A 13914-nucleotide genomic window follows, 5' to 3' on the forward strand; every position below is an offset into this window, starting at 1 on the left:
GAGCTGCCTCAGATGTTTCACTGATAGACAGCAGGTTGAAATCCCCCATAACCATAAGTCTGGGAGTATCAACTGCCATCCCGGCTATCACGTTGAGCAGCTCAGGCAGGGCCGTTGCCACGTGGCAGGGAGCCAGGTACGTGATCAGCAGGCCCACCTGCACCCCATGACCCCACTTCACAAAGAGGGACTCACATCCGGCTATCTGAGGCACAGTGGCCTCCTTCGGACTAAGACCTTCCTTTATAACAACCGCTACCCCCCTCCCCTCCCCTGAACCCTTGGCTGATGGAATGCTCAGAAGCATGGTGGGCACATTTCAATAAGGGGAAACCCCCCCTCCTGGCCCAACCAGGTCTCTGTAATATCCACCAGGTCCGCTCCCCCCTCTTGAACAAGATCACAAATGAGGGGGGCTTTATTTACAATGGACCTGGCATTGCATAACATCAGCTGAAGGCCCAGGCCATGAGGATCTGCGCAGCCCAGGGAACAAGAGGAGCATTGGGGGCCGGAGTGCGCCACCGTTCAGAGACAGTGGGCGCGCGCCCCCATAACCAGATATGGCTTCCTGCTTCCACCATATCTGCCCCTCCCACTCACAGTACTGATGGTATCGCCCTCCTCAGTACGGACTCTAACCCCCTCATTGACTCCAGACCCCGCACCCCCCGTTATGTAGCCCACTGTCGGCCTCGGCCTCCCTCTCAGTGGGTTATCCCCCAAACCCACAACCCTATCCCCCCTCCCAGAACCCCTTAAAACTTTGGTTAAAAAAGAAGTTAAAAAGCCCCTCAACCCCCTCTTCGCCACATGCCACCTCTCAGGATTCCAAAACCCGTCATCAAGGTAGGCCCTCAATAGAGTGGAGAGCCAGGCCTGTGAGAGTGGGGAGTCGCGCAGTGCAAGAAGGACAGCTGCCATGTACATCCAATAACATAAACATAGATGGGAGGTAAAAAGTCTGGTCAGGGGTATGATGAAAAGTTTAAAAGTACTGGAGCAAGATGGATCTGAATGTCAGTAAGCTGGACTCCACTGTCCTCTCACGGCAGTGGGAGGAGTCTCGTGTCATTTCACCAAAACCGGAGGTAAGGATCCAAGCCATCCTCTCATGGTGGCTAGCCCAGATGGAAATGGCTCAGGAAAGTCAGATAGTCTGTTCCTCCGTTGGTGAAAGGCAACAGCTCCCTCAGCTCCCGCATAAAAATTGCCCAGGCACCCTCCGGCTGGAGCTCAGATGAAAAAGGAGACCGGTCCATAGAGGCAGGATGATATTAGACCCGAGGGAGGAAAGATGTTCAGAAAGGAGAGGGATAACATGCAGCGGGACACAATCTGGAGGTGGATGGCCATATAAGCCAAAGACCAGACCACAGACACAGACGGGGGGGGAGAGCACCCGAGGCAACCAGATGACCAGTCCTTGGCTGCCCTCCAGCCTCTCCAACCCCCAGAACTTCATAAATCCTCCCAGTCATGTCCCCAACCTCCAGGCTCCAGCCCCCAGATCACAATGGGGTCTGTAAATCCATGCAGTCCCCGCTGGTAGGTGATGGTAAGGCCAGAAATAAGATGGCCATATCTCCTCCTCTACTTGGCTGCTAGGCATCAGGCTGCCGCCACCATCGTCTTGCCATCAAGCCATCGCCATTGCTGCCCCGGCTGCCACCGTCGACGCCGTCCGGACCCAGGCCCCTCAGCATATCCCAGGACCACCAGCAAAATATCCAGGGCCTGGGAGGGGGGGCGCTCCATACCGCCACCACCATCGCCACACCCACAGCTGCCGCCGTTCCGACCTCCAATGCTGAAGAAGGTTGCTGCACCCAGGCCGCTGCTGCCGCCATCCTGCGTCGCCTCCCGTGTCGGCTCCAACCCAGCCGTGTCATTCCAGAGGGCAAAAAAACCCTCAACAGGCTGGGCAGAGACTCCCCTAGCCGAGGCTGGAGCCACAGATGGTTAAATCAGCCCCAAAAGCCCCCAAACAACCAGAAACCGTCCCATCGTCAGGCGTGGCTCACACGGACAGCGCCATCTTGGGGCATGTGCAGAAGAAAAACTTAAGATTTTAAAAAATAGACTGGATAACCATTTGACCAGAATAGTATAAGCTCTTCTGCCTTAAGCAAGGAGTTGGACTAGAAGACATCCGAGGTCCCTTTCAGCTCTATGATTAAATTACCATTAATTTAGATTACCATTTAAAAAAGAGGACTATATTCCTGTTTGGTTGATCAAATCCAAATCATGTCAAGAGCATTTAATTGTTATTTCTATTAATTAGATTTTTGCCCATCTGTATCAAGGGATACAATCTAGATCAAGTTTTAGATTAGATTAACAGAGTTGGAAGGGACCTTATAGGTCACCTAGTCCAACCCTCCACCCAAACAGGAGACCCTACACCATTTCTGACAAATGGCAGTTCAATCTCTTCTTGAAAGCCTCCAGTGATAAAGCTCCCACAACTTCCGTAGGCAAGCTATTCCATTGGTTGATTGCTCTCACTGTCAGAAAGTTTCTCCTTATTTCTAGATTGAATCTCTCCTGGATCAGTTTCCATTTATTATTCCTTGTCTGGCCTTCAGTGCCCTGGAAAATAGTTTGGAATCTTCCCCTCTGTGGTAGCTCCTCAAATATTCCTCCTCGAATATTGCTATCATGTCTCTCCTGGTCCTTCTCTTCACTAGACTAGCCATGCCCAGTTCCTATAACCGTTCTTCATATGTTTTAGTCTCCAATCCCCTAATCATCCTGGTTGCTCTTCTCTGCACTTTTTCTAGTCTCAACATCTTTTTTATAGTGTGGTGACCAAAACTGGATGCAATATTCTAGGTGTGGTCTTACTAAGGCTTTATAGAGTGGTATTAGTACCTCACTTGATCTTGATTGTATCCCTCTGTTAATACATTTTAGGATTGCATTGGCTTTTTTGGCTGCCGCTGCACACTGCTGGCTCATATTTAGCTAGTTGTCCACTAAGACTCCAAGATCCCTCTCACAGTTACTGCTATTAAGCCTGGTTTCACCCAGTCTATTTTTGGTTTTTCTTGCCTAAGTGTAAGACTTTACTTTTCTCTACATTGAATTTCATTTTGTTAGATAGGGCCCAGTGTTCAAGTCTGTCAAGATCCATTTTGATCTTGAGCCTATCATCTAGGGTATTAGCTATTCCTGCCAGCTTAGTATCATCTGCAAATTTGGTGAGTTCCCCTTCTATTTCCTCATCTAAGTCATTTATGAAGATATTGAAGAGTACTGGATCTAAGACGGAACTTTGTGGTACCCCACTGCTTACTTCCCTCCATGTAGACATAGACCCATTAAGGACTACTCGTTGAATATGTTTGTCAGCCAGTTACGAATCCATCTGGTGGTGATGTTATCTATCCCACTTTTTTTTAGCTTACCAAGAAGTAGGTTGTGGTCGAATGCCTTGCTGAAGTCTAAGTATATTATGTCCACAGTATTTCACTGGTCTACTAATTTAGTCACTATGTTGAAGAAGGAAATAAGATTGGTTTGGCATGATCTGTTTTTAACAAACCCATGCTGACTGCTAGTTATTACTTTACCCATTTCTAGATGTTGGCAATCTGTTCTTTTCCAGTATCTTCCTGGGTATTGATGTTAGCCTGATTGGTCTGTATTTCCTAGGTCTGTTTTTTTCCCCTTTATTGAAGATGGGAACCACATCAGCCCTTTTCCAACCCTTAGGTACTTCCCTGGTGCTCCAGGATGTTTGAAAGATATGGTACAGTGATTCTGAGATGACATCTGCCAGCTCCTTTAAAACTCTGGGATGTAATCCATCAGGTCCCTGTGATTTGTATTCATCAAGATCAGACAGGTGTTCTCTTATTATTTTTTGTTGTTGCTTATTTTAACTTTTATTTCTAGTCTGTCTTTTACAGTTATGTTTTTGGTAGGTTGGGCCATAGTTTCTTTTTGCGTGAAGACCAATGCAAAGAATGAGTTAAGCAGCTCTGCTTTCTCTCTGTTGCCTGTTATTTCCTTGCCATCTTCTCTCTTTAGTGGACCGACTGTTTCTTTGATTTTTTTCTTGTTATTTATATGTTGGAAGAAACTTTTTTTATTATCTTTGACTTCAAGTCTTTGTTCATTCTGAGACTTTGCTTTCCTGACTTCGTCTTTGCAGATTCTGGCTATCTGCTGATATTCACCTTAGTTGTGGGTGAGGTACTAATACCACTCTATAATGCCTTAGTAAGACTACACCTAGAATACCGCATCCAGTTTTGGTCACCACACTATAAAAAAGATGTTGAGACTCTAGAAAGAGTGTAGAGAAGAGCAGCCAAGATGGATAGGGGACTGGAGGCTAAAACATATGATGAATGGTTGCAAATACTCTGTCAGTGTATGAGAAATTATGAGCTGGGATAGCCATAACAACAAGTGCAATAGCAAATGCTATTGCTTAGCACATTGTAAGCCGCCCTGAGTCTCCGGAGAAGGGCGGCATATAAATCAAATTTAAAAAAAAAAAGTCAGCCAATGGGAACTGTTTGACATTGCAAGAGCTACATGGGTATTGTATACATGCATCATGTTTTATATTATTGTATATAAACAAGTTTCTTCTATAAATGAATCCTGCTGAATTATTTACTTGTGTGCTGGTTGGATTGCTGCAAACTCTGACATACTCGGCATGACTAGTCTAGTGAAGAGAAGGACCAGGGGAGACATGATAGCAGTGTTCCAATATTTGAGGGACTGTCACAGAGTGGAGGGGGTCAACCTATTTTCCACCTAAAGGCTATACAAGGAATAATGGATAGAAACTGATCAAGGAGAGATGCAACCTAGAAATAAGGAGAAATTTACTGACAGTGAGAGCAAACAACCAATGGAACAGCTTGCCTTCAGAAGTTGTGGGAGCTTCATCACTGGAAGCTTTCAAGAAGAGATTGGACTGCCATTTGTCCGAAATGGTGTAGGGTCTCTTGCTTGGGCAGGGGGTTGGACTAGATGACTTACAACAGTGTTTCCCAAACTTGACCCTTTGAAGATGTATGGACTTCAACTCCCAGAATTCCTCAACCAGGCATACTGGTTGGGGAATTCTGGGAATTGAAGTCCATGCATCTTAAAATAGCCAAGTTTGGGAAACACTGACTTACAAGATCCCTTCCAACTCTGCTAATCTGTTAATAAAGTTGAAGTTATATACAACAGTTTACTGAACTTGGTAATATTTACTTAAAAAGAACACTGGAACTTACTGCCTACAAAAGATTTGTATTATACAAGATGTATGATGCAATCAACTGCATTTAATGTCTCTTATAATAACAGTGAATTATGTGTTTGTATTGTATTAAATTGTCAGGTGCAAAACACCAGGACCGCATCTGAAGGTGCAATTAAATTGATTTAGTGCTTAAAAGGCTATGCACCAGAAACTTTTCAATGAACAGCACATGCTTTGTGCTAGATGAAGGTCAACGGAAATCAAGGGGAGTTGGATTTAGTCTACTTGTGGCTACATAGACATTCTAGGCTGATAGCTCTTTTAACTTCACTTTCAAGTTCAGATTAATATTGATTTTTGTGTGAAAGAAAGTGCTTTGGAAAGATAAAGAAAAAAGAACACAAATAAATGGCCTAGAAAAAGATAGAGCAAACAAATCAGATTAAATATCTGATCAAAAAGCTGCCATGATTCTTTAAATACTTGGGGCCACATTCCAGTATTTCCAGTATCAATGGAAAAATGCACATAATTGGGAAGAGCATAGGTGTAAATACTATGCATGCTTAAAATGACTGCATATGGATAGAAAAAAAGAGAGGCAAATAACTTTTTATTAAAAAAAATAAATAAAAAGTAATATACAATATGCTATGAGCTAAGAAGACAGAACCACAAATTATATAAAACCATCATGTGGTCAGATGAGCACACATTCAAAATGAGAAAAAAATGAAGCAAAGTGAAGAATAAATATTGTGAGATTATTTAAATAATTACAGTTTTCCAAAATTTTATAACTTTTAAAAAAATGAGATTCTATTTCATTTTAGTCCAATATTAAGATGGAACATGGTGGGTATCTGAGGAAGAACAGCATCTTGTTAATTTTGAACCACACTTTAATTTGTGGTGGTAAATTCCTATTGTTTTTGCTAATTTAAAATTTAACATATAGAATACATTTATAAAAAGGAAGACTAACCCATATTAATGTTCATGTTTCACTAATAAAATTCCTATGATATAATCCTATGTTTTTTATAAAACCACTAAGAGTGTTATATAAATCCACTGCCATGTAATTACCATTCACCATCTGTTTCACGAGCGCCTCACATGATCTATTGGCATCTTGAAGCTTCCTGTACTTGTCAGGTTTTTCTCTTTCTATGATCTGTAACATGATGAAAAAGTTGAACATTTCATATGAAACACTTTTCAAAGTTTGACCAACAGAAACCTTGATTAGATAAATATGGTTTTAAAAGCAATTGTATTGTCCTCGACAAATCTGAAAAATATTGCTATATTTAAATATTCATGATATTTTCAGTCCATACAAACTTAGATTATTCCTCATTTATCTAAATTTCCACCTTTTTGCCTGGTTAATCAGATTCTGCAAATTAATCAAATATGAAATATTTAATGACTCCTTTAAATGTCCCTTTTATTAATGTTTTGAAGCAGTAATTATACTTAATCTAAGCAGCAATAATAAACTATTACTGAAACCACTGCTTCCTCCATATAGTAATAGCTTATAACTTTTTTTGATTATTAAATGCAACATGTTGCTGCTTTGCATTTGTTGCATCTAATTCATACTACATCTACCTGCACTTTAACCCCATGAGTACTACATGAATGTTTTATGAAGAATTGATGGGAGGGTAAATATTGCATAGCTGCACAATTTTTCTGAAACAAGGCTCTCAGCACATGTGAGTACATATCAGTACCTCTCTCCGAATTATTAAAAACTCAGTGTTCAGAAGTTGCCCCCTTCTGCTTCCAATTACATGTGCACGGATTGCCATTTTACATGCAGAGAGAGAGAGAGCTGGAAGCCACTAAAAAGCAATTGCCCAAATTTGGAAAGGATAATTTGGAAATGATTGCACAATTTTGTGCAATAAAATAATATAATTTATTTTGAGAAATAAATTATATTTTTATATGTATTTTTAAATGTATTTTTAAAAAGGTTGGACTCTTCTAACATACAAGATCGTTCAAAAGTGTGTACGTGGAAATTTACACTTTTCATAATTTCATACTATAATTAACAATAAGCATATTACTGCACAGAATTTTAAAATACTATTTAAAAGTAAACTGGATAAACATAGTATTGTATAAAATATTTAGGCAAAATGTACATTATTGAATAATATGCACACAATTATAGCTTATTATAAAGTGTCTTGAAAATTGTACACTGAGAAAATACATGTGTTAGGATGTATGAAAGTACATGTATACCAGTATTTGTGCATACTCTTGATATGAAAAAGAAAAATCCTAAGAAATGTCCATGTAAATGAAAAGATACTATTAGTCATTCCTAATCCTAGAATATTATTTTGTTCATTTTGGCCAAACATCCAAATAATAACAGTTTACAGTTTAACACTCAAACATAACTAGTTATATATAATTGCTACTCCAGAAAAGACTGTTTTGAATCCTGTGATAAGCATCTAGCAACATATAAGATTTTGGTAAGAGCCGTGGTAGTGCAGTGGTTTGAATGTAGTACTGTAGGCTACTTCTGCTGACTGCCAGCTGACTGCAATTTGGCAGTTCGAATCTCACCAGGCTCAAGGTTGACTCAGCATCCCATCCTTCCAAGGTGGGTAAAATGAGGACCCATGAGGACCCAGATTGTTGGGGGCAATATGCTGACTCTGTAAACTGCTTAAAGAGGGCTTTAAAGCACTGTGAAACAGTGTATTGCTAAGTGCTATTGCTAGTGCTATTGCTATTGCTATTGCTATTGGTTCAGTAAATTTTTCTTCAAGTCATACATTCTCTTCCTGCGAGGAAGTCTTCAGACTAGATATTGGTCCTTAATCCCCATCATTCATCTGTATTTGCATTTGCATAATTGCAAAAATTGCAATTGGCTCAACAAATAACTGTTGTAGGTTCTGGGCTTTGCAGAAACCTTTACTCAAGCTCAAACAACTGCAAATAAATCATTATTTTAGAACCCTCATGGGATTTCCAGAGGTCAAGAAGACTGCTGGCACTGCATGTATGACCATGTCTTTTCTCAAATCCTTCTACATTTCTTTTTGGGTTTTGTAAAACAGAAAAACAAAATATGAAAGAACAGAATCAATACAGATTTGGGGAAAAAATTCTGAAGTGGACTTATAGTTATATTATGGAATACAAGCATTATTACCAGTTGAAGTTCTTTTCTTGATCTAATTTAATGTAACACGTTCTATTTCTTGATATGTGTACATGTAGATTCAAATGCACATGCATACATACACATTGTTTAGCAATCTATATGACTAAAAATATTGGTGTAAACTTCTAATTTGCAGTATATTTTTACTAACTACTCTCCAAGAATATGAATTAGAAAATAGTTGTAAGTAGATAAGGAAAAATTGTATAACAATGAAATCGTAGATGAATGCAACATGATCAGATAGTACAAGAAATCAGCCACTTGAACTTTTTAAGGCTATTCAAAACAAAAGATAACTGCAGTGTCAAAGACAATTACATAGCATTGCCAGGGAATATTCTCCAAATTCCAAGTTAGAGGTGAAATCTCAGAATCTCAGAAAAAGAAATGTCATAAATATGAAGGATTGTTTATGAAATAAGCTAAAGTTAATTTCTCCTTTACTAACTTAAACAAAGTTTTCAAAACAAAATTCTTACAATTTTGCAGAGAAAAAAGTGTATACCAAAGGGGGGGCGGGGTTTAAAATGGAACAATTAAAAGGACTTCAGAAAGCTGAGCATTTTAAAAATGCATATTAATATGACTCAATCACATCTCAGCATTTTATATTTTATAAAGATCTTCTGTCTGTAAACATTCTTTTATTCAAATGTCCTACTGACAAGTTATATTTTTTCTCAAAGCAAAGCATCTAAATATATGACATTATTGACTTTTGGGAAGCAAGGCTTATATTTTATAGCAGTCACTGAATACACCTACCAGTAGTTGCATTATGTATATTTTAGGATAGGATGATAGCAAACACAGTAAACACAGTTTTACACAGTAAAACCTGAAGCGGATAACGTACTAGTTCTACAAACATTATATAAATTAAGTAAATATATTTTTCTCCTTACATTAACTTTTTCTCTGAGATCAGATAGGTTTCCTTCTTTTCTATATATTGCAAACTCAGGACTCTGTAGTACAGCTTCTGAACGAGTCATCCAACTGTGAAGTTCTGTCGTATCAACATCAAATCTAAGGTAAGAAGAAAAAAGCTGTGTTTTGTTGTTCTTGTTTTATAAAAAGTAACAGAGAACAAGATGTTAAAATAATAAAAAAAGATTTAAAACTATTTCATTCAAAATCTAAACTGCATATAAAGCAATTTCAACTCTAAATAATATTCTGTTTTCCATGCATATTTAAAATATTATTTGAGTTGACATAAGAAACCAAAGGTAATATATAAAACAGAACAGGGATATGATAAAAGCAAATATATTTACAGAGACAGAAATATATGTATAAATAATATGAACATTTAGATACAAGTTAACTTTTTTCTTTTTTATTTCATTTTTTTTTTTTGTAGCTTATTTCTTCATCTGTGGCTTACAGTATATAATGTTACTTAAAGAAAATAGTGTGATGGGCATGAATAATGTATTTGTTAATCTAAAAATAATAATATATAAAGTATGGCCTTGTGAAGATGTCAAGAATGGTCATAGTATTTGTTTGTTAAAACAAAATAATTTTATTTAGAAGTATATCTGCTTAACAATAACAGTCAATAGTTTTTATTATGTCACTCCTTGTAGGTTTGATCTCAACCTAGTTTATATGGATTTCTGGATATTTTGTCCAATTATGACTCTGTAAATTAACATTCCTTTTTTTTCAGCTGGAGGATATTGTCCATTTAAAAGAGGTAGTGGTAATGCTCTTGCTTATCTTTTATCCATGCTTTTTTTAAAAAAATTAGCTGTTTCTTTTTCATGTTTAGCTAAGCTGGTAAAGAAAGTGGTAGCTTTGAGCTACAGGACATGCAGATAATACGTTTTGGTCTAGATTTGGCATGAATAAAAATTTTATCACCCTGGTGCTTGATCTATAGAGGAGGCGAGAAAGAGGTAATGGGACATCTCTGTGTCTTTTGGTAGTGTTGCCAATGTATCTTCCTGGACATTTGTAGATTTTTTTTCTGTTCCTCAGAGTTGTTCCTAATTTTAGGGACACAATTTAGGATTAAAGCCTGTTCTCACTGGGGATGTACTTCTTAAGGACCAGATTGCAGTAAGGAGGTCCCTGGGATCCCTATTAATGATAAATAGCCAGAAATTATCAGCAAATGGACAGGAGGGGTTTGCTTTTTTTTTTGAGTGATAGGTGATAAACCTGTACTGGAATACAAAATTATTAATGTTATACAGTTAATTATTGTAACAGATAATTTGCAGAAGCTTAAAAATAATGTAGTAAGGGCAGGGTGGTCTAAAATATAGAGGTATCGAGAATGAGTAGTGTTGCCAAGATCCTACATCATCTATATGTTATAATAAGATTGACTTCAAAGCCAATTCCAGGTGTTTATAAGTGACTACTATATATTGTATAAGCAACTTAGTATCAAGATTTTAGGACTGCCTATTTCCACACATTAAATCCTACATTCTTAGAACATTAATAAGGCAGCTATTATAGGACCTGCTGCACATAAATATTATCAAGTTATTTTAATTGTATTTCTGAAACTCATTCTGAGCTGTTAAAGGAATTCATTTTTAAATTTATTATTAAATTTCTTTGCTGCTCATCTCACTGCAAGGCGGATAGCATAGACAGAACAACTTTTTTTTCAAATTAATACATGACTGATTCACTAATTAGAATGAAAAACTGTGCATAACAATTTATATCTGTAGTGCTACAATGTTTAAGAAAAATAATTCTTTGATTTTTTAAAAAAGTCAAAGTTCCTACAGAGTATTCTTTATTAAAAGAAAGAGAAAGAGAAAAGGAGAAATAGACAGTGCAGGATGCAAACTGATATTTAACAACAACCCGATGAATAAATATAAATATTAGCCCAGTTAATTTATTCAGGGAAAAAATGGTGCATCACTACAGAGAAAGCTTAGAATGGATTTGGTGGGAGACATACAGATTTAGTTTTAGTACCATTCAATGATACAATGATTTTACTACCTCTCCTAGATTGTTTCTTTTTTTCTTTTTTTATCCCTCCTCCCCCTACCCCCCCCATCCCTCTTCCACCCATGTAGCATCATCACATTCGCATCTCCAACACTTAGGTTGCAAACTTGGATACATACAGGCTAGCTTTTTAGGGTCTAGATGCCATCTATAAAACATTTTATAAAAATTCTCTCTTAAGTTTTGGGCTTGTGTAAACTTTACATTTCTAACCCATATTTTTTCCCACGTTTCCATCATTATTGGTTCTTCAATATTCTGTGCCCATTTTATCATACAATCCTTAACTAGCTTTGTTTCTGAATCTATTTCTACTAATGCATTATACAACCTTTTTATATGCATTTGACTTTGGTCTCTAATTTGTTTTACCAAGTTCTCCTAATTTTGCAAGATACCAACTTTCTGATCTTCTCTCCATCTAGCTTGCAACTGTCCATACTGAAACCATGTTTGAATTACCCTTTCTTCTCTTAATTGATTCAAAGATTATAGTTGTAGTATACCTTTTTCCTTATTAAGAAGCTCCTTATAAGAAGTCACATCTTGTTTTTGCTCTACACTTATATTCTCTATTGCGTGTCTGGGTATTGCCCATATTGGTAACTTATCATTTAATTTATACTGATACTTTTTCCAGACACGCAATAAAGCATTCCTTAATATGTGACTTTTAAAAGTCTTATCCACTTTCTTATCATATAATAAATAAGCATGCCAACCGTAGACCAAATCATATCCCTCAATATTCAATATTCTTTCTTCTGTTGAATTCATCCAGTCACTAATTGCTGATAGAGCAGCTGCCTCATAATATAATCTTAAATTGGGCATTTTGAGACCTCCTCTTTCACGTATATCCTGCATTATTTTTTACTTTATTCTCGGTCTCTTTCCTGCCCAAACAAAATTATTAATACCCTTCTGCCATATCTTCAAATTTTCATCTTTTTTAAGTATTGGTATCATTTGAAAAAGAAATAAAAACTTAGGCAAAACATTCATTTTTACTGCTGCTATTTTTCCCAATAAAGATAATTGTAATTTTTTCCAATTTTCCAATTCTCTCTGTACTTTTTGCCACAACGGATCATAATTATGCTTAAATAATTTCGCATTTGATGTCACGATATAAACCCCTAAATACTTAACTTTTTTTACTACTTCAAATCCTGTTAGTCTTTCTAATTCATCTTTTTGATTTATAGTCATGTTTTTAGTTATTATCTTCGTTTTCCCTGCATTTATTTTAAATCCAGATACTTGTCCATATTGATTAATTATATCCATTAAACCTACAACCAACTGTAATGGTTGGGTTAAAGTAACAACCACGTCGTCTGCAAATGCTCTTAATCTGTAGTCATATTGCCTAATTTTAATTCCACTTATTTTATCTGACCCGCGTATTTTACTCAACAAAAATTCCAAAGTCAAGATAAACAATAATGGAGACAAGGGACATCCTTGTCTTGTTCCTTTTTCTATATTAAAAGTATCTGTTAAACTACCATTAATTATTATTTGTGCTGTTTGTTTCTGACATGTTGCCTTAATAGATTGCCTTAATAGATATAATACATAGATTGTGTAAAATATTCTCCAACTTGCATCTTTTCTATTATTTTCAATAAGAAATGCCAATTCAATAGATCAAATGCTTTCTCCGCATCAAGAAATATTAGCACCACAGGGATTTGGTTGTTCTTTCCTAAATACTCTAATAGGTTAACAACTTGCCTTACATTGCTCTTCATTTGTCTACCATTTATAAAACCAGTTTGATCCTTATGAATCATTTGTTGCATGACTGTCATTAACCTATTTGCTAGTATTTTAGCAAAAATCTTGTAATCTGTATTTAAAAGTGTTATAGGCCTATAATTTTTTGGCTGAGTGTGGTATTGCTCCTCCTTTGGAATCAGAGAAATAAAAGCTGTCCTCCAGGATGGGGGTACATCTCCTCCAGATTGTATATTAGTAAATAATTCTTTAAGTGGTCCCACCATTTCTAACTGCAAGTGTTTATAATAAGCGGCTGTCAAACCATCCGTCCCAGGGGCTTTACCCACTTTCAACTGCTTAATTGCACACATAATTTCCTCAGAGGTTATCAGTTGATTTAAACCCTCCCTTTGCTCTTTTGTAATTATAGGAATATTCTCTTTCTGTAAATATCTATCTATATCTATACTTTGAATTTTATCACTAGCATACAACCTCGTATAAAATTCTAAAAATGCTTTCTTAATCATATTTTGCTGATAAACCTCTTTACCTTTATATTCTATTTTCTCTATAGTCTGTGACTTTTGTTTTTTCCTTAACAGATATGCTAACCATCTCCCTGGTTTGTTAGCATTGCAAAAAATATTGTGTTTAGCATATTGCAAGTTAGTTGCAACCTGATTTGCCATTAACATATTAAATTGCCCTCGCAGTAAATTAATTGCCTCTTTTCTTTTCTTGTCTGCTGGGTTCAATATCAAAG

The 13914-nt window shown here is 36.9% G+C and overlaps 1 protein-coding gene across 7 annotated transcripts in view; it reads right to left on the minus strand.

Annotated features, from left to right (window-relative positions):
- Window positions 1-13914, minus strand: part of DMD (dystrophin) — a 2096968-nt gene that overhangs the window by 1295910 nt on the left and 787144 nt on the right. For all 7 annotated transcript variants that reach the window (XM_070944209.1, XM_070944203.1, XM_070944204.1 and 4 more), the window contains exons 17-18: window positions 9338-9461; window positions 6311-6398 (exon numbers count right to left, since the gene is read on the minus strand). In XM_070944209.1, the coding sequence (XP_070800310.1) occupies window positions 6311-6398; window positions 9338-9461 (212 nt within the window). The remainder of the gene's footprint in view (window positions 1-6310; window positions 6399-9337; window positions 9462-13914) is intronic.

The sequence above is a fragment of the Pituophis catenifer genome, unplaced genomic scaffold (assembly GCF_029215685.1).
Source record: "Pituophis catenifer annectens isolate HBS135680 unplaced genomic scaffold, rPitCat1.0.hap2 SCAF_4, whole genome shotgun sequence".
NCBI lineage: Eukaryota > Metazoa > Chordata > Lepidosauria > Squamata > Colubridae > Pituophis > Pituophis catenifer.